Source organism: Spermophilus citellus, assembly GCF_964194105.1.
Source record: "Spermophilus citellus genome assembly, chromosome: 11".
NCBI classification, from domain to species: Eukaryota; Metazoa; Chordata; class Mammalia; order Rodentia; family Sciuridae; genus Spermophilus; species Spermophilus citellus.
The window spans coordinates 81641214-81661380 of NC_138192.1; the positions used below are offsets into that span (position 1 = coordinate 81641214).

The 20167-nt window shown below is 34.3% G+C and overlaps 1 protein-coding gene across 1 annotated transcript in view; it reads right to left on the reverse strand.

The window, feature by feature from the left end:
• Positions 1–20167, reverse strand: part of TTN (titin) — a 266424-nt gene that overhangs the window by 144781 nt on the left and 101476 nt on the right. Inside the window, exons 103-131 of the mRNA XM_081261924.1 lie at positions 18867–19076; positions 18585–18662; positions 18459–18485; positions 18054–18113; positions 17659–17742; positions 15904–15978; positions 14936–14989; positions 13123–13524; positions 12642–12704; positions 12183–12260; positions 11943–12020; positions 11276–11362; positions 10949–11029; positions 9915–9998; positions 9451–9537; positions 6842–6925; positions 6549–6629; positions 6319–6399; positions 6066–6149; positions 5714–5815; positions 5195–5299; positions 3244–3324; positions 2981–3058; positions 2665–2742; positions 2423–2506; positions 2046–2129; positions 1748–1831; positions 961–1041; positions 444–662 (exon numbers count right to left, since the gene is read on the reverse strand). Of these exons, the coding sequence (XP_081118050.1) occupies positions 444–662; positions 961–1041; positions 1748–1831; positions 2046–2129; positions 2423–2506; positions 2665–2742; positions 2981–3058; positions 3244–3324; positions 5195–5299; positions 5714–5815; positions 6066–6149; positions 6319–6399; positions 6549–6629; positions 6842–6925; positions 9451–9537; positions 9915–9998; positions 10949–11029; positions 11276–11362; positions 11943–12020; positions 12183–12260; positions 12642–12704; positions 13123–13524; positions 14936–14989; positions 15904–15978; positions 17659–17742; positions 18054–18113; positions 18459–18485; positions 18585–18662; positions 18867–19076 (2874 nt within the window). The remainder of the gene's footprint in view (positions 1–443; positions 663–960; positions 1042–1747; positions 1832–2045; positions 2130–2422; positions 2507–2664; positions 2743–2980; positions 3059–3243; positions 3325–5194; positions 5300–5713; positions 5816–6065; positions 6150–6318; positions 6400–6548; positions 6630–6841; positions 6926–9450; positions 9538–9914; positions 9999–10948; positions 11030–11275; positions 11363–11942; positions 12021–12182; positions 12261–12641; positions 12705–13122; positions 13525–14935; positions 14990–15903; positions 15979–17658; positions 17743–18053; positions 18114–18458; positions 18486–18584; positions 18663–18866; positions 19077–20167) is intronic.

The window sequence follows — 20167 nt, forward strand, 5'->3', positions numbered from 1 at the left end:
TTTTAATGCCAATGTGTAGAACTATGAAGAATGTTCTCAGAGTTTGGCCACAAAACATCAGATAGTAAATGAGTTAAATAACACTTATTTGTTTCAAAATTCTAGTAGGAATTCATTCTATGAGTAAAACAAATTCTTCAGAAATAAAACTATTTGCCTGCAAATCTGGTCTTCATTGGGTAAAACAGCGCTTTGTCTGTCTTTACTTTGGAAGTAGTTGTTAAGTTTGGATGATGGGAACCCCGAGGGTAGTAAAGCCCCAAAAGAAGCTTAAGATTCACAGAGATTTTTTCCCCCAGACATTATCCAAGAAAAATATATTCTGAATTTGACAAATGAAATAAAGTTCTTTACAAATCTCTTAGGACATCCAAAGTTTTATCTTGTTCTAATGGAATTTGCGTATATTTAATGTAGTTTGGGATTTGCAGTTTTGTTCATACCTGTGATATATTCTTCATGCTCTTTATACTCTTCATAATGTTCAAACTCACGTTCTTCATATTCTTCATATTGATCATATTCTTCTGTTGGTTCATACTCCTCATATTCTTTATAATCCTCATATTCTAAATATTCCTGGTAGTCCTCATCCCGTTGTTCTGAAACAATTTCTTCTTCTCGGGTGTAAGACCATTTTTTCTCTTCTGTTACCGTTACTTCTAGAATAATATTGACAACAGGCAGCATTTTATTTGAAGCCCACTTAGGGATGATAGAGACCATGCTTTGGTTTCATTCCTTTGGGCTATTTCCATGCACTGGTTATGGGAGCCCCTGATTATCCTCTACTGGTTAAGATATCATAAAATGTACATTTACCAATGGTGACTTCTAATGTCTGAGTCCCTGACTTTAGTCAACAATGAGCCAATAAAGTAGAGGACTAAAATTGGGACTTAGTGGGCAAAGAGTCAAAAAGCTTCATGCTTTATGTTATTTAATCAAAGCATAATATACCTTTCGTGGGTCGAGGTTCTCTCTTTGGAACTTCAATGGACACTTTTTCTTCTTTAACAGCTCTTTTTCTGAGTTCAGTCACTTTAAAAGAGTAATTATTATAAGTAAATGGCAAGATTCCAGAAATATATATGTTAAGAGGAATTTTATACAAGTAATCCAAGGACGAAGACAGCCATAATGGTGCTCATTTAAACTTTTTCATTTAAATGGCAAGAAAAATCAATAGGCTTGGAAATAAATATAGTCAAATATACTTTTGAATTGGTTTCTGTCTAAGCCACTTAGTACTTCAAAGATAATGAAAAACTTTAGGAAGCTCAAGCAGAATTTACAAGAGAGTTAACAAAAAAGACAACAGAAATAGTGACTAAGCACAAGCATTAAAGAGAAACGTGTTACATCAACAGTTTCTGCACCTCAATTCTAGGGTATTTTTAAAAGCTCTATTGATACAGTGTAGAAAATTTAAGATTAAAAATTTTATCAAAGATTGACACATAAACAAGCATTTAGGCAAATGAGTTTAGCAAATGGACAAATAGACAAATTAAAGGACAAACACACTTTAAAGAAAACTATATATTTTGGGGGAGATTCACATCATTTTAGGAAAAAAGTACTTTCTGGTCTCAGAATGTTTCGTTATAAAGTGATATGAAATAGCATACTTATATTTCTTACTTTCTGATCTGTATTGAAATAATTTTCTCTAGTGATACTAATTCTACTAGGATGGTTTCAATAACTAGATTCTTAGTTTGATTTCTTGAAGGAGTCAGTATACCTTTGGCTGGTGGCTCCACCTCTCTTCTGGGTTTGAGTTTGGGAACTTTTTCTTCTGGGACAGTTCTCTTTGGTTCTTCTGGCACTTTAAAGATAGATTTCGCTTTAAAGAATTGTTTCCCTCATTCACACCACAAAAAAACACAACCATACAGTAGTAATGAAAACATGAAAGACTCGACATGCTCATTATTTCAAATGTCAAATGACAATAACACCCACAAGAACCCACACCCATGACCAAAGCACTTAGGAAGGTGGGTGAAGACAACACTATTGGTATTAGAAGGCTGATGTACCTCTCGCTCTTGGAGGCTCCTCTGTTTTAGTTACGGCAACAAGAACTTTTTCTTCCTGGGTAATTTTCATGTGCCTCTCAGTCACTTAAAAGATAATTTTAATATTAGGGAATTATATTGCTTAAAGTGGAATTTTTAAAATATATATTGCCAGAAAGTACTGTCATTTTAGAAGAATTTACAATGCACACACAACACATCACAAGTCAGTAGGATTCTACTCAAAGACAAGGCAATAACACACCACGGCCACCAACAGACAATAAACTCTACACACAAGGTGTGACCCAAAGAACAGCAACTAGAGAAAGAAAGACAAGACTTTAAAACTCCTCTCATTTTGTGTGTGTGTATGTGTGCTGGGAGATTGTGTTTACCTTTGGCTGGGAGAGGTTCTTCTATCTCAACCACTTTTTGAGGAACCCTTTTTTCTGGGACTGGTTTCTTTGGTTCTTCTGGCACTTAAAAGACATCAGGTAACATGGTTAAATGACATGAAAAGCACTTCCATTGGCACATTCATTTTCTTATTCTTGCTATACAAATTTGAAGAATGTATCAATTAAGATAAAGAAAGAGAGACAGGAGTGATTCAAGAATAAAGCAAAACACAATATACCTTTGGCTGGTGGCACCTTTTTAGGAACTGGAGCAGGAACTTTCTTTTCTGGCACAATTTTCTTAGGTGCTTCAGGAACTTTAGAAATATTAGGTTTAAGAATATTAGTTTGCATTACATTAAGAGGTGACACGGTTTGGGGTCTTAGAACTTACTTTTTGAAAAGATCACTCACACACACACACACACACACACACACGATTGACTATGCTCAAGAAAAATGTTCAGATCTGTGCTGATGAAATATGGGTGTGCCAAATAGAGGCCTTGCTGTGTGAACACAAACAGTCCTGCGCTTCTCTGGGAGACATTGTACCTTTAGCTGGTGGAGGCTCCTCAATTTTAGCAGGAACTTTGGGTTTCACTATAATTTTCTTCTCTTGCTTCTCAGGCACTTGAAAAGATTATAAAATATACTTGTAGAAAATGTGCAGATTTTTTTTACAATAAAAGTGTAAGAAATCTTTTTCTTAGTCATGCTATTTATCAATATTTGCAATACAGAGGATAAATTGGCTATAAGAGAACAGAAAGAACAGAACAAACCGACAGAGAAATAAAATTAAGATTTCCATATACCTTTAGCTGGTTCAGCTTCCACTTTCTTAGAGATAAAGTGTAGTTTTTCTTCCACAACATATTCCTCAGGCTCTTCCATCACTTTAAAGACATTAATTTTAAAGAAGAAAAGTTGTAGTGTTTTTGTGTTTAAGTTTAGCTGTGATTTATCATTTAAAAGAATAACTAAAATAGCAAACGTTTAACACCTGCAAAGCTCCTGATTGTTTCCATTTTAAATACCTAAAGGATATTTAATCAGAGCAAACACCTTAGTAAAGAGTATGGGAACTACCTCTCATTAATTTAATGTTCAAGTATATCATAAAGATAATAACACTTATATTCATAGGAATAATAGGACACATATAAGACAATAAAAAATGCTAGTGGAAAAAATAAACAAGAACACAAGATTTGAAGGGAACTTGCAAAAATAACCCAACACTCTAGGTTTGAAGGCTGCAGGACAAACATATACATAAGGATTTAAAAGTAACTTGCAAGATATTTTATGCCCCCCTTCCCTGCTTTGCAGGATAAGAATGGTGACTTTTCAATTTATGTATTTAAATTAATTACAGAATAGAAAAGTCTAGTTAAAAACACATCAGCTCTTTCAGTGAAGGTAAATCTAATGGGCCACCCATCTTTTAAGCTTAATGAAGACTAAGAATATCCTAGAGTATCTCTCCTTTACCTAAATTCTGGAGTAGTGAAGAACATTTATAATCTATACCATCAAAAACTGAAATCAAATCCAGGTAACATGAACATTTCTCATGTATATGTTATGTTTGGTTTTCCAGACACTTCTGGAATGTATGGGGTCCTCTTCAAATTCACTGGATTCCTGACCATGCCCACCATCATGACCTTTTCTGGGAAGTATAATAGAACTAGCAAGCTTCCTCTTGGGAAGTCATACCCCATCCTGTTCCGTCCCAAACCATTCCATATAGACTGTGCATATTGAATTTCAGAGGAACTTTTTTTCCAAACAGAGAAAGCAGGTGTGGTGTACCACCTTTAAATTAACTACAATTTAACTCTTCAATTCACCAAGAAGAGAGTTGAGTTGTTAAGAACTTTTTGGTTCCATTTTAAAGCAGAGCTATTCTAGAACATTAGGACATTTTTATTTTTATTTTTTGGATATATAGCTTCAGTCAGAATGTTGGATTGTACTACTCCTATCTTAATTCACTGAAAGGGTACTCCAATAAAATAAATTCACAGCTTAAATGATAGAGAGCTAGTATTAGAGGCGCAGGAACATCTGAATAACAAGTCAATCTGATCACAGATATTACATAATTATTTTCTCCACATGTGCAATAAAGGAAAGCCCTTTGAGTCAGTTTCAGATTCATGAATATGGCCTTCATTTCTAGAAAGTAATGAGGTAATTAGTATTTTATTATTCATTTTACAACTGTGATTCAGGACATATTAGTAACTTGTGCAATCAATTTAATGGGTGGTCATTTGCCTTTGTTAATGTATAGAATAGAATGGCATAGAAAATATAGAAGAATATCATAAGTATATCACATATTATAAGGCTAATATTGCTACAGTGTTTCAGATACATATGTGTTTGAGAGAATACATACATGTATGTATTATTTTAACATAAAATACATTTCAACTGTGGACCAAAAAAAGTTTTGACTACCAAGGTGAAGTTTATGCCAGTCTACAATGCGGAAGCTGAGTCCTATCTCATGAAATTTAATTAATTTTGGGCCCTTTTCTCTTATATAGTTAAGTAAGAAGAGATGAACAAGAAATATGCTAATTTTGTGTAATGCTCCTGAATCTTGTGTGTTGAACAAAAGATACAGTGAATGAGGACCATGATGTTCACTGAATCTGTGTCACTTTTTGGTGTGACTTTTCATTAGTCTGATAAACTGTGAAAGACAACATCCAGACTCCAGATCATCACTAGTGTGTCTGTGTTGTTTACCTTCATATTCGGTAATCTCCACTTCCTCCTCCTCCTCCTCTCTTTCCTCTTCTCTATAGACTGAAACAGACACTCGTTCCTCTTCTTCGTAACTCCATTCCTCCTCTGCAGATATGTTAAAAGATAAGATTAAATTTAAATTCAGCATGCTGAATACCAGTAAGGGCCAGTGTTCACTAAAGATGGATGAAGGTTCTTCTACTTGCTGAGGGTCATAGTACTTCTTCATTACAAGAGGGAGAGAGCTGATTCAAGACGAGGGACAGAACAGCTCAAGACTGAGAGGGGTATTCAAATTATCTCCAGGTAGGGCCACTTTTAGCACCCATTCACTTCCTTAGAATGATTTAAGATCATTGTAGACATAAAAGAGGCAATTCCAGAAGGCTATGACAGGTAGACACATTCCAATATCAATACAAGGGAAGTAACTGGTCAGGACAAGCCAATAAGCACATCTGGAAACAAGACTCCAAGGAAAACACAAAAAGACCTTCCTCCTTCACTTGGATTATGTACCTTCATGCCGCATGACATCCACTCTCTGAGGAACTGCAACGGATATTTTTTCTTCACCAACAAATCTTTTTTCTTCTACAACAGTTTTCTTAGAAACTTCAGCTTTAAGAAAGCATTGAAGTTGAAGTTTAAAATGCAAGAATTTTAACAATTCTCTTTCTTTAGGGTTTGGGAAGATTTGTACAGTACACTACTTTCATTAGCAAAATGGGAAAACAAATATGGCGAGTATACAAAGTCTCAGAAGCAAGACAGAGGGTCAGTACAGGAAGAGACCCAATAACAACAACAACAACAACAACAAGAATTCACATGCTTCACAATTTCATCAGAGGATGGAGACAAATCCTACCTCGGGGAGGGGGAGCTTTCTTAGCGACAGGAACTGGCACTGGTACTTTCTCCTCTGGGACAGGTTTCTTAGGTGGAGCTGGCACTTAAGAAACATGACATATATTTAGAGCTTCGGTGTTATCTCACTGAAGCCCCACACAAAACACAGATAGGCAACCACCATACACCCGGATCACAAAACTGACAAAGCACAGTTAGCTATGACATACGCTGTATAAAGATGGTACTTGGAAAGATGGAGGGACAAATACCTTTTGGTGGTGGAGCTTCTTCCTCTTTCTGAGGAACAGGTCTTCTCTCTTCAGGAACTCTCTTCTTTGGTATTTCTGGCACTTAAAGAATAGAACTTAATTTTAAAATGTCCAACAAGGCACAACAAATAGGCAACATAGAACGGGCGGGCAGGCCCATTTAAGAAGGCATGCAATTAAAGAAGCTTCAAGGAAAGACAAGGTTATTTCATGGAGATGGGATAAAGTACCTGCTGGTGGTGGAGACTCCTCTCTTTGAGTAATGATAGTTATTTTTTCTTCAGTGACAACTGTCTTCTGTACTTCAGGAACTTGAAAAGACATTTTTTGGAATTGACTTTACAGGGTAGCTAATGCACTTGTTTTATAAGAAAATAGACAGGTTGGACAGACACCCTTGTTGAAGTCTCACTCACATAAAACATTCATTTTGAAGTAAACTAATTCAATTAACAGCCAAACCCGAGATGTTTTGCACACAAGACATAGGAATGGGACTGCTGTACTAAGCAAGTCACCCTACCTTTAGCTGGGGGCACTTCCTTTTTCTTTGCCACAGGAACAGGAACCTTTTCTTCAGGGACAGGTTTCTTTGGCACCTCTGGAACTTAAAAGTTTTAAAACAGAAAATTAGTTGAAACATGAATACTTCCACCAGGGGGCACAAGCACACCCACAAATTTTTATGAAGCTTGTTAGTGTTATAGATTATGCATCAGTGAAATACTGCAGAAAATTAAGCTAACTACAACCTTATAAAGGTTATAAATAAAGTCACAAATATGGCCACTTTCACAAATAATGTCTTAGGGACACTTAGATTCAGACAATTAGAAATGGATTATATAACAGAAAGGTGTGTGTGTATAATTCATCCTTTACTTATATATTAGATTGCTTTTGCAAAAGACAAATCAGTGATTATAGTGTGTAGATACTGTATCTAGAAAAAACTATTCTTTGTACCAAGAAATCAGGTCCACAATGGCAGTGGGTTTAATTTTAGACTAAGACTAAGAAATAACAGAATAATTGTATCTATATAACTTATTAACCCCCATTTCTGGTGATATTTTCAGGTATGCCTGTTGAGTATGCAAAGTTTGGTAAAAACTTATTATAAATTAGGTCTCTTGTTCTTATATATACTGTGACAATGATCTGTGTATAAAATGTTGTGGATATGTGCATATCTGTCTTCCTCTAAGGACTCTATAGTTCTGAATGAGGTCTCTTACAACAAAAAAATATTTAGGGGGGGTTTAATTGATATATTCTAAGCATTGATGATGGTGACTTTTTAATCAGAAGATGAATTTTAACAGCATGCACTATTGGCAATAATAGTACCCATCTTACATAACATACTGGCAGCTTCTGTGAATCCCTACATTGCTACTCTTGCATTTGTAATTATCTTGGTATAATTACATAGGGATGCATCTTTATATGTATGTCATGTTTTATATATAAGCAGCATTTATATATATGCACATGTTACTATGTGTGCTTGTTTGGATAAATGAGAGATACCTCTGTGTTCCCTTCAGGTGTGATCAAGTAATTTTGGTATTAGTAATGATTTGTATTTAAGGATAAGATAGTCAAAATTATCTTTTTAGGGGTTTAACCTGTTTTTTTAAAAAAAAGCTTCAGAATTCTGGATATTTTAGAAAGAGACAAGCAGATTTCATTCAGGAAGAAAATGTAGAAACATTGGGAGGTCAGGCAAAAAAGGGATACTATTCAAAATGCAAGATTTCAAAAGGCATGGTTCTCTGAAATTGGATGATGTTGACTTCCAAATCTCTCAATAACTGACCAGGTGTGTATAGTTGTACCTTCAATGCCCCAACGGTGCCTTTATTCCTATCCTATTCCTACCTTAGGAATGACAGTAGATGAATCTGACATAATTTTCCTATGTACATATATGAAAATACTCAAGTGAATTCCACCATCATGTACATCCATAAGATCCATAAGATTGGGGTCCTAATTAGGGTAAGATATAATCTATGTATGTGTAATTTTATCAAAAAGGATTCTACTGTCATGTATAACTAAAAAGAACAAATTAAAAAATCGTGTCTCAAAATTACATATAAGAGGTTGTGAAGGGAATGGGAAAATAAACAAGGAGAGAAATGAATTACAGTAGATGGGGTAGAGAGAGAAGATGTGAGGGAAGGGGAGGGGGGATAGTAGGGGATAGGAAAGGTAGCAGAATACAACAATTACTAATAGGGCATTATGTAAAATTGTGGATGTGTAACCGACATGATTCTGCAATCTGCATTTGGGGTAAAATTGGGAGTTCATAACCCACTTCAATCTAATGTATGAAATACGATATGTCAAGAGCTTTATAATGTTGTGAACAACCAATAAAAAAAATAAAAAAAATAAAAAATTGTGTCTCTTATCACTCTTCCCAAGCCCCCAAACACCCAAACCAACAAGAAAATTAGTAATTGGTAATATACCATAGCAGCACATTTTTTAATAAAAACATCCCTGTATAAAAACACACAAACTAGCTACTTAGATAACTGCCACATTTCTGAAAATAATGAAATTCAGTTAATATCTCAAGAAACATGGGGAAAATAAATGTCAAAAAATTTCCATGTTTGCCACTACTGAAGATTTGCTATTATTGACACTTAAGAAGGGTGGCCATCACAAGCAGCATTGTGTTAGTCTTTATCTACTTGACATTTACTTGTGCCAAACACCCTCCATCTCCTCCTATTCATTCAAATGGTTTTCTTAAGGAAAAGTCATGTACACAGGAGACAAAAGGGCTTTTTTTCCCCCTAGAAACAGGTCTATAAAAGACAAGTTTCACAAATATTTCTTCTTTCTCCAAGAGATGGAAGATATTAAAAATTTAAGATAGCTGTTTGATATAGTTACGTCTTCTAACAACATTTTTTGGTGGTGCCTTAGGAATACTCGATATTATATATAATGTACATCAAGGAGGTACAGCCCCAAAGCTGTCAAACATTAAAAACAAGCATCACGCAAGAGACAAAATTGGAAGACAGCACAGTGCAGTTGAAGGCAGTACAAAGCAAGGAGCTGGTGTCTGGGGCACAGGGTCTCCCCATTATCAGTTCTGTGTACCTTTTGGGGGAGCAGCAGGTTCCTTTTTCTTGGGTACAGGAACTGGCTTTTTCTCCTCAGGCACAGGTTTCTTGGGAACCTCAGGAACTTTAAAGATACCATTGTTGAAACAATGTTGAAAAGTCTAGTCTCCTTCTGAGACATTTAAGATTACATTAAAGCATAAATCCTCAGTAAGAGTGTAAGAATTTAATGGTAATTTAACATGCTCTACTTGTGATAGAAAGAAATGCTGACCACATTAATACTATGTAAACATTACAAATAGTACACAAAGAAAAGACCCGGTTAGTAGGGCCTGGTGTCTAAAATGGTTTTTGATACTCATATAACACAACAAATTAATGAAACTGACACACAGAATTAAAACATTACAGATGCTACTTCATTAATACACAGGTTTCATAGAAAAAGTTACAAGAAGACAGAAGTTATAAATTAATTTTTCAAAAATATTATTCTACCTTTGGGTGCTGGGGGCTCCACCTTTTTAGGAATGGGAACAGGGACCACTTCTTCTGTAATAGCTTTCTTAGGTGGCTCAGGAACTTTAAAAGAAATGTGCCATATTTGAGAAACTAAGCATTTTGACAAGGCATACATTCTTGCAATGCTTAAAGAGTAAACACACCCTTTTACATCAGCTGAATGCAAGAAAGTGATACATCAGAAACCAAGATCAATGGAGATGGCTGAGTGACCAGATAACATGATGGTTGTCACCTGTAACTGTTGGAGCCTACAGGTTGGAGCACCCCCTGCCTCTGAGGTGCCAGGTTCTGTTCCTCAGAGACAGCTTTTGAGCAACATCAATAACTTTGAGGGTAGTTTTTGTTGTTGTTTTTGGGTAGCAACTTTATAAGGCAGTTGCATGAGAACAGTTGCATTAGATTATCTAAGCATTTTTTTTATATCATAAATACTTAAAAGTTCGGCTGGAGAGAGTGGGTGGAGCATTGGCCTACAACAGTTACTCTATCTTCTAATTTTTGGTGGTATAAATTCTGACATGCTGGCTAATGTGACTTCGTTGTCTAGGTGCAGCAGGACACCATTATATAGTATTTCTACCACAAAGAAAATAAGTCCAAACGACCTCAGAAACACTGATAATCATAAAATGCAGTGAAATAGGAAGTAGTAAGTTTAAGTATCTATTAATATGCTTTGAATTTATTTAATTGTACATTTATATAATTTACTTTTTAATAATGGTGATAGAAACCCACTGACTGAAAACTTCCTAAAAATTTAACCACAGGCTGAGTGTGAGCTGGCTCTGCCACATCTGAAGTGCCTGGTCATTAGATTATGAGCTTCCTGAAGCAGGGAGCAGCCTCATGTTTTTTGTTCCTCTCCTGTGGGGTTCCCATCCCCCATTATGTCCTGTGTACAGTTATTGAATATTATAATATTCATTATTATTATGGTTGTGTGTACACTATGGGGTTTATATCAACTTTGAAAAGATCTCAAACTTAACATGAAGTACTAATACCTTTAGGTGGTGGCTCAATCTTTTTGGAAACAGCAACATGAATTTTCTCTTCAGTGACAGTTTTCTTTTGCACCTCCGGAACTTTAAAAAAACCGTATGTTTTAATTACTGACATGCCATGTTGAGAGTGGCAATCGCAGTTTACAAAGAACATGGAAATAAATTACAAAGAACATGGAAATAAATTAAAACAGACAAATGAAAACAAAAAGGGTGACAGAGTTACAAGAGGACAGAAAGGCCTACAAGATCACAAATTAAATAAGAAGAGTAAACATCCATTTAAGATTCTTCCATTTGAACCCCAAGTTCAAATTTGACTTATACCTGTGACTGACACCTCCTCCTCTGTGTGAGAAGCAAAGAACATCTTTTCTTCTGAAATGACCATCTTCTTTGTATGCACGGCTGGTACTTTAAAGAGAGTATTTCACATTAGTATTTTCTTTTTCTAGGACAAGACATCAGATGAAACATATAGATATTACATTATATTTAGGTCTTTGGACATGGATTGAATGGGTTAATATGAGCAGTTGAGAACAAATTTAGCTTCAACAAGGAAACAAATCATGTTTTGATTTAGAGCAACATACAAACTATGCAGCCTTTCAAATATTATTAAGAATCAAATAGACACAACTTCTTCACATACAACACAGTATTTTTCTAAATCCATTAGGGTCTATTCATATAAATGAGAGGATGGGGAATATTATATGCAATGGAATATATTGCATATTAAAGTTAGAAAACTACTCATTAAACACAAACCTTCCTTAAATTAAAATGTAATTTTTAAGCGAAACTAAAAGCAGAAATAGAGGATGATATTATTTAAATTATGCACATGTACAATTATATAAAAATGTGTTATATAAAAAATGTGATATTTTGGAAATGACTTGTGAGTTATCTAGCAATATATGTACACATATCCATATGCAAAACTAAAAATGCTTAAAACTGGTAGCTGAAAGACAAAGATGTGTACCTTTCACTTCAATAATTTCTTCCTGTACTGGAGTCCGGGAAGGTTTTTGTGGAACAATCTTCTTTGAAACTTCGGGTACTTTAAAAATATGTACAAATATATTTGTATTGTGAAGGATATTGCTTTGGCAAAAATTTAAAAGTACCTTAGTTTAGATGATTATATAAAGAACTAACATGAGTACATCAGTAAACAGATTCCTGGTGTACATGATGCTAGGAATGTTTTAAATGATAATACCTTTGGTGACTTGAACTTTTGCTTCCTCCACTCTTCGAGAAGTCTTTTCAACTTTTTCAACTACTGGCTTCTTTACAACTGCAAGCATTTTAAAGAAATTGCAGTACTTTTAGAATTTCTACTGAAACTCTCTCTACACACACACACATATGTATATATGCATATATATGCATTATTCTTTAAAGAGAGAGGCAGGTTTGGTGCTCTGAACCTTAAGCACAAGTTTCTGTGCTTAAATTATGTTGGTTGTATTTATTTTAAATTTATCAAAACATTCTTTTTATCATCTGTTTCATTGAATGAATTAGATATAAATTATTAAAAAAATCACTAACACAATAAAGCTTAGAGAAGAAGTTGTGCCTATTGGATTGAACTGGTGATTCATACATCTTTGCCAAACAAGCCATGATAATGATGTTGATGCTCTGATCTATTTAAATAATTCCAGCTACCTACCTTTAGGAGGCGGTGCTTCTTTCTTTTCAGGCACTTTTGCTGGAATTTTTCTCTCATGTGATTCTTTAATAAAAACACAGGATAAGTAGGGAGGCTTAAGTCATTAAGTTATAATAGTATTAATTACAAATGAGATAAAAGCCATACATAATTGTGAAGATAATCAGGTTAGGTAGCATATTGCTGACATGACTCAGTGCTGGTTTCAAAGCAAAATCAAGAAGAGATACAGCAACACAGTGCAAGTTGGAAGTCCTGCCCTGGAAAAGAGCACTTGGAGCTTGAAAACAGGACTAATTGATTCAGCCTATAATGTCATGATCGTAATTCAAAGGATATGCCTGGTTTTAAAGATGAAGTTTTCAAAGATTTCTGATCTTAAGAAATCTAAGTGATCATTTCATCATTGCACATTCACGTAGCACTGAAAATACAATGATCTGAGCAAAAAAGAGGAAAAGAGTGCCCAATTTACACATACCTTCATAAACCTCCTTTTGAACTTGAATGACTTCTCGCTCTTTGTAAGTCTCTTCCCAATCTTCCTCCCCTTCATCATAACCTTCTTCCCTTTCATAGTATTCTTGCCCTTCTTCAAAGTCTTCTTCCCATTCCTCGTGAACTTGCCTCTTAGCTTCTACCTGGATCTCTTCGTAGTCTTCATCTGGTTCTTCATAATAGGGTTCTTCAAAGGGCTCCACGTACGGCTCCACTTCCAATTCATCATAGGGCTCTTCCACAGACTCTATGAAAAGTCTCTTCTCCTCGTAGACTGCCTTTTTCTCATACACAGCTTGTTTTTCTTGCTGAACCTCTTTCTTCCTGGAGATGGTCATTATTTTTACTTCTTCAGCCTTAGAGGATACATCAATAATTTCTGGAGCTAAAATAAAAATAAATAAATAAAGATAATAGTAGCATATTAATTATATCCATCCAACTGCTTTATTAAATGAAAATATACATAGTCAAACATTATCAAGTACCCCACATGTCAGCATTTATATTGATAACATATTTTTCTCTGCATTGGTAATCTATTTTTATGAACTATGATACACGACAGAAAGTATCAAGATATACTCTACTCTTGAGGGGGTTTTCCAGTATCAAAAATATGGACTCAATAAATAATATCATATGCATACCTCTTCCATTGTTTTATGGGAACTCCAGTCGATAATTTAATGGAATTTATATTTAATGTTTCTGCAATTAATCTTTATTTAAAGTTTCAATTATTCTTGCAAGTGCATTTCTTTTTGAACCTACATTATTTTACCATCAATTATGACACATTAGTTTAATAAAGACAATATTTAGAATTATGCAAACAAGCCAAATAGTTCTTTTTGTATAACAGATTTTAAAAGAATTTTAAGACTAGCATTATTTATGTAATCCTTAACGTTTGTATTAACTGCAACTATGAGCCCTTCCTTCTGTCCCTCACTGTTTTTCTCCCTTTGGCCACTGCAAAAAGGAGCTGAATGTGTAACTGGGTTTCTTTTCCTGGGATAGGGAGCAGTATGGAATAGCCATTATTTCATTTTAAGATTATTTTTATTTGTATTTGTGCATTATAAATATACATAATAGTGGGATTTATTATGCCATATTCATATATGCACATAATTCGATCAATTTTATTCTCCACAATCTTCCCTTTTCCTTTCTACCTCCCTTCCGCTGATCCCCTTGTTCTACTGGTCTCCCCTCTATTGTTATTATTTTAAAATCACTACTTTATAATTATATATATATGAAGTGGGATTCACTTTGGTATATCCATACATAGACATAGCATGATTTGGTAGATTTCATTCCCAGAACTTCCCTATGCACTTTCCTCCTCTCTCTCTCTTGACCCTCCTCCTGTATTCTACTGGTATTCCTTCTATTTTTATGAGATATCTTTTTTAACCTCCCTACCCCTCCCCACTGCTAGCTTCTAGCATTTGGCCTTTGATTGTCTGAATCTGACTTATTTCACTTGGCACAATGTCCTCCAGTTCTATCTATTTATAAGCAAATGACATAATTTCATTCTTCTTTATGACTGAGTAAAAGTTCACCACATACACACATATACACCACATTATCTGTTTTTCTGTTATCAGACAGCTGGATTGGTCCATAAATTGGCTGAAATTGTCATTATTTCTAACGTTAATTTTAATGGCAGATGAAATTCTACAAGTTTACAATATCCTAGAAGCATAGTATTGAAAAATAAGAATAAAGAGAAATGCAAATCTTAGGAATAAATGGAATAACAATTTCTTTTTATTTACCTTTTGCTGGAATTAAGGTAGTAGGAGGCGGAGGCTTCTCGGGAACCTCTGGGACTTCAAAAACATAAAATTCATGTTTATTTTTAGATTATGTATTGTTTAGCATTCCCTAATTTTGTGCATTATTATTAATCATTTGTATGGTGTATGACTACTAATACACCACACCTACCAGGAATCATTACAGACCTTTATGGTTTCCAGGTCTAGCTCATTAGATATGCTATACCATGCCAGATTAACAAAAAAGCACCACAGAGACTGAAGTCTGGCTCTAATTTAGACTTAAATCTAAAATAATTTAAATTTATACCAAATACAAAAGGGGTGTTTGATACGTCCAGTGCTTCATATGTTCATGAAATATATGAAGGCTTTTTAACTTCTTATTCCACAACATTCACAAGTGATCACTCAGAAAAATCTGAGTGATGAATGCCTTGTGCTCCTGCATTCTCCTTCTTTGAGGAGGTGCTGTACTTTAATCTTAGTCAAATGGGTTAAAACTATTCAAATTAAGTTATGTAAATGTCATCTTCAGTACCTATTAGGATGTATTAAAGTGATTTGATTGCTTTTCCTTCAAAAAAGTATTTCAGTTTAAAAAATCCTGCCTTATGACTAATACAGTCTCTGTATTATTGACATTTGTAAACCAGGGAGGATCTTCAGTTGGGTGGGACCAGCCTTTGAGCTTCTTTTGGGAGGACTTGGTCAAGTCCAGCTGAGGGATTTCAGTGCAAGGTCTCCTTCAAACCACGAGCCGGAGAGAACAAGCACTGTTTGGTGTTGCTATTGGGTGCTGTGGGTGGGCAGGCACAGGAAGACTGGAGAGGAGGATTAAGAGAGAAGTCTCATTTTGTGACTTCAGAGTCTTATTCTTTGTCCACCTCCCCTTAATTAGGATTCAAATTTTTGAGGCAAGAGAAAAACATTATGACTGCTTTTTGATTAATTAATTATAATACCTTTAGGTGGCGGTGCTTCTTCCTTGGGCTTTGCAACAACTTTTTTGGTATCTTTCTTCACAGCCTTTTTGGTCACTAAAAAAAAAAAAAAAAAAATTCAGATAGATGTCAGATATAAAGTAGAATGGTCTCAAGGAATTAAGAAGTTTATCGAAATGTCTCAGTCAGAGAGTCTGAACATTAGTGTAACATGCTTGTTTCAAAAAATCTTGGATTTGTAAGCAAAAAAAAAAATGTTTTGGGGGGAGACAGAATATGTACTGTGATCTTGTATCTTCACTGGTTTTGTTCCTGATTGAAGTTTTCAAAACATGGGTAATGGATCTAAGTGATATTATAAATGGAAAAGGTACATATGTTCGCCTTTGTTTCATGTAGGTATAAACACCCAATCTTTCATAAGGAAGAAAGTAAGTGGATTATTGAAATAGAAGTCCTCTGTATGATACATGTCTGTGACTTTTTCTTTGTGTTGCACAGTTATACCTTGATCATGGTTCCTAAGAGCACTAGATCATGGCCTCCAGTGTTCATGAATCGATATCTCTCCTTTAATTTTTAAAATATGAATTAACCTCTCAGGTTTCATGGTGGGTGCTCAAACTTAGCCATGTTGACACTATCATTCAAGGAACAAATCATTCATTAAAATAATGATTATTTTTGACAACAGAAGTATAAATGAAATATAATTTATGATTTTTTGATTCTTGTTTCTCCTTAGTACTACTAGTAAATGACATATATTCAACTATGTTTATGTAAATTGTAAAAAAAAAAGTTTCTCTTAAAAGATTGTATTAGTCATAAGATAGGATTTTTTAAACTGAATTTCCTTTGAGTGGCTAAAAATAGCTCAAGCATTAGATATCATTTATAGTGAGTTTTACAAGACTAACATGTCAAACCCTTGAAAGTAGTATAGTAGTTGTGGCCCGGTCATGGAAAAATAGGACTTTGACATGTAAAATTTTGTTTCTGATCATGCTGAGAAAAATCTGGCAGCAATTCTAAACTGTAACTCTAGAAAGTCCCAGGGAATGTGTTGTCTTAGTTTAGTAGCCTTGGCATACAAAGAGTATAATTTCTTAAGTTTTTAATACATAAAATGGATGAAATGGGTGATTTCATGGTATACTTAAGAGCTCATGCCTTAGGTACCAAAAAACAAAACAAAACAAAAAGTCAAGTCAAATATGTAAAGACTTCTAAATCCTAGTGTGTGTGTGTTGGAGGGGGCGTGCTGGAGATTGAACCTAGGGCCTTGCACACATCAGGTGAATGTTCTACCACTAAGCTGTTCCCCAGCCCTTAAATCAGATGTTTGTAAACAGTGGACTTTAAAGAGTAGTTAGCATTAAAACTGAGAAAAAAAACCCAAACCATAATTTGCAATTTGACTATAAAGTAGCATTTTTTTCCTTATAAGCTGCATAAGAAAATGGTTTCCTTTTTGTTGTTTGTTACACATAATTGGAAAATATGAAACAAATTAATTTTCCATTAATGTTTAAGTAATTCCATTAAGATAAAATATTTTAATGCTAAGCATAATGTTTAGTTTGTCTAATGATTTTCAGGGTTTTAAACAAATGTCTTGTACATTTAGTCAGTTACTACTTGAAATAATTAAATTTCGAAGGCAATTTCATATCTTGACCACGAGAGGGAGAATGTGTTATAGTAAGCAACATTTTCAGTGCCAGTTATGGTGAAATTCTGTATTTTGACATTGAAGTGGTTGACATATAATACCTTCAATACGTTTTGCTGGTGGTTTCTTTTCTTCAGGTGTTGGTAGTAAAAGAGGAATAGGAGGAGCAACCACAGGAGGGATTTCTGAAGAATATAAATGTCATCATCAGTAATTTATTTTCATTTCCTGTTTCATGTGATATATAATAAAAAGTCTCATGCATTTCTTTCAGTACCTCAAAGTTATTATAGTTCTAATTTATCAATCAGCACAAATAGAACTAGCATATATTTATAACTACACTTGCTTTGATGTTTTTGTAATTGCACTGTGAATACTACGACAGGAAGTGTGCATTGTGATTCTGCTGCAGTCTGGGCATTGGTCATTTCCTAGTGGTAGAATGTTGCTGCTCCAAACTAGCCTAGACATGGAGGTGCTTTCTGGGTCTTACCTTCTGGTGGTACTGCTCTGATAGGCATGGTTGGGATTGGAACTCTGGAGTCGGGAATATCTGTAAAGGGACATGTAATGATAAGCACAGAGGAACTGAGAATATTGGTATTTATTAGTTAACTAAGATATATTTGATTATTAGGCATTTCCAACAGTGCAATCAAACATTAGCGTTCTTTTTGCAAATGATCCTGGATATTATCTGAATGAGACTTTGTTATCTCTAATTTCCCAAATTAAAAAAGTTTAACATTTTATTACTTTGTTGACAATTATTTTCTGAATAATATTTTACTGAAAAGAGAGATGATATTTTATGCATTTTTGTTTGGCTTCTGTTTTTTTGCAAAATTTTCCTGGACTTATTGTAAGCAAGGATTGATTTTAAAAAATAAATACTTACCAGGAGGCTTCAGCTCAAGTTTGATTTCTGCAAAAGAAAAAAAAAATGGAATTTTGCATTTAGAATTTTCTGGGTGGGGTATTTGTTTCAGAGATTGCAACAGGGTTATTAATTTGATGCTTTCACCTTTAGTTGTTAAGTAGAGCTCTGCTGTGCTTCTTGCTTCACCTCTTGGCTCTAGTCGAGCAATTACTGAATAGACACCTAGAGAGAAGAATCATGAAACTTGAGTTTTCTGGTACCTTCCAAATGACTCCTCTTTAGTTAAATATCTAGCTATCTTTACTTCTACTTGTATTCTAAAAAAAAAGTATTCTACATAAAATTATAGAGTGCAAGTGTATACAGGAGTGGAAATATATAAAACAGATGAGGTTTGAATTACATATTCACTTTCAACAAAATTACCTTCGTCATCCGGGGTCACATTGTGGATGGTCATGTAATGGCAGCGACCATCATTCCTAAAGTTGTATTTCTGGCTCTCGGTCAGTTCTGTTGGTCCTTTGTACCATGTTACGATGGCATCATCAAAGGACACCTCACACTCGAAGGTGGCAGACTGATGCTCACTCACCACGATGTTTTGTATGCGCTTTGTAAACTGAATTGGCTCAGCTGTTTAAACACAAAGTGAATTCAAAGTTAGATTGTGTAGAGTCCCTTTTATACTGTGCTTTTTATTCAATATTTAAAATCTCCATCTTTTTATCCAATTGTGAAATAGTAGAAGAAAGCCAAAAATGTAAAACAAGAACAAAATGCTCTTCTGTGTCAATAAAAATTATCCCAATTCCTCAGTGCATTCCTATAGGATCAATGTAGGAGACTATAAGAAAATCCCTAAGAGTCCTTAAAATATTTATATGGAGGAAATGCTATAGGGAGATTATAAACCAAAAGTTCATTTCAAAAATATTAGGGAGATGGGAGACTTATAAATAGAAGATAAATTCGATTTTATTCTATAATTTATTCTTCTGAGGAATTCTTTCTTACCTTACTGAAATAATTTTTGCTATTCACAATCTCACATGTATAACTTTCCCTGTGAGATAATTTCAACTCAGTAAGAAATCTGTACTTCTAAATTTAAAAGAATTCTTTTTAGAGTTTGGAAATGTGCTTTCTAAATATATATGGGCAGATACAAAGGAATCAACCCACTGAGGATAGAAATAGTGGTTTTTAGAAGAACATCCTGGAGTGGAGAGGGTCCTTCTCAAAAATTTTATCTGGAAATCTGGAATCACACGTGTAACATTATCATGAGCATCTTACTATACATAGTACTCTGGTGAGCTATTTTCATTGAAAAATTATATTTAAAATATTCAGTCATTTAAAAAATGACATTAGCACATTCAACTGGACCCTTTAATTTGAAAAACTTTTAAAAACTTTTAAATTTTAAAATACAACCAGGCATTGATATTCATTGTCAAGTAAGTCAGAAAAATAGAAATGCTTATGTAAATAAGATGTCATATAATTATTTTCAACAAAGAAGATCACCAACAGATGGACATAGATACTATTATTATAATAGATTTTTTTTTTCTCAGTGGAGTTTGAGGGTGTTTTTATAAAATGCTTACAATTTAATAACTATGAAATAAATATTATTGCTCTTAAATTTTGAGATTTCATTCAACTTCAGAGACTCAGAAAGTTGGAATATGATCCTCAAATGAAGCAAACATTGTTGA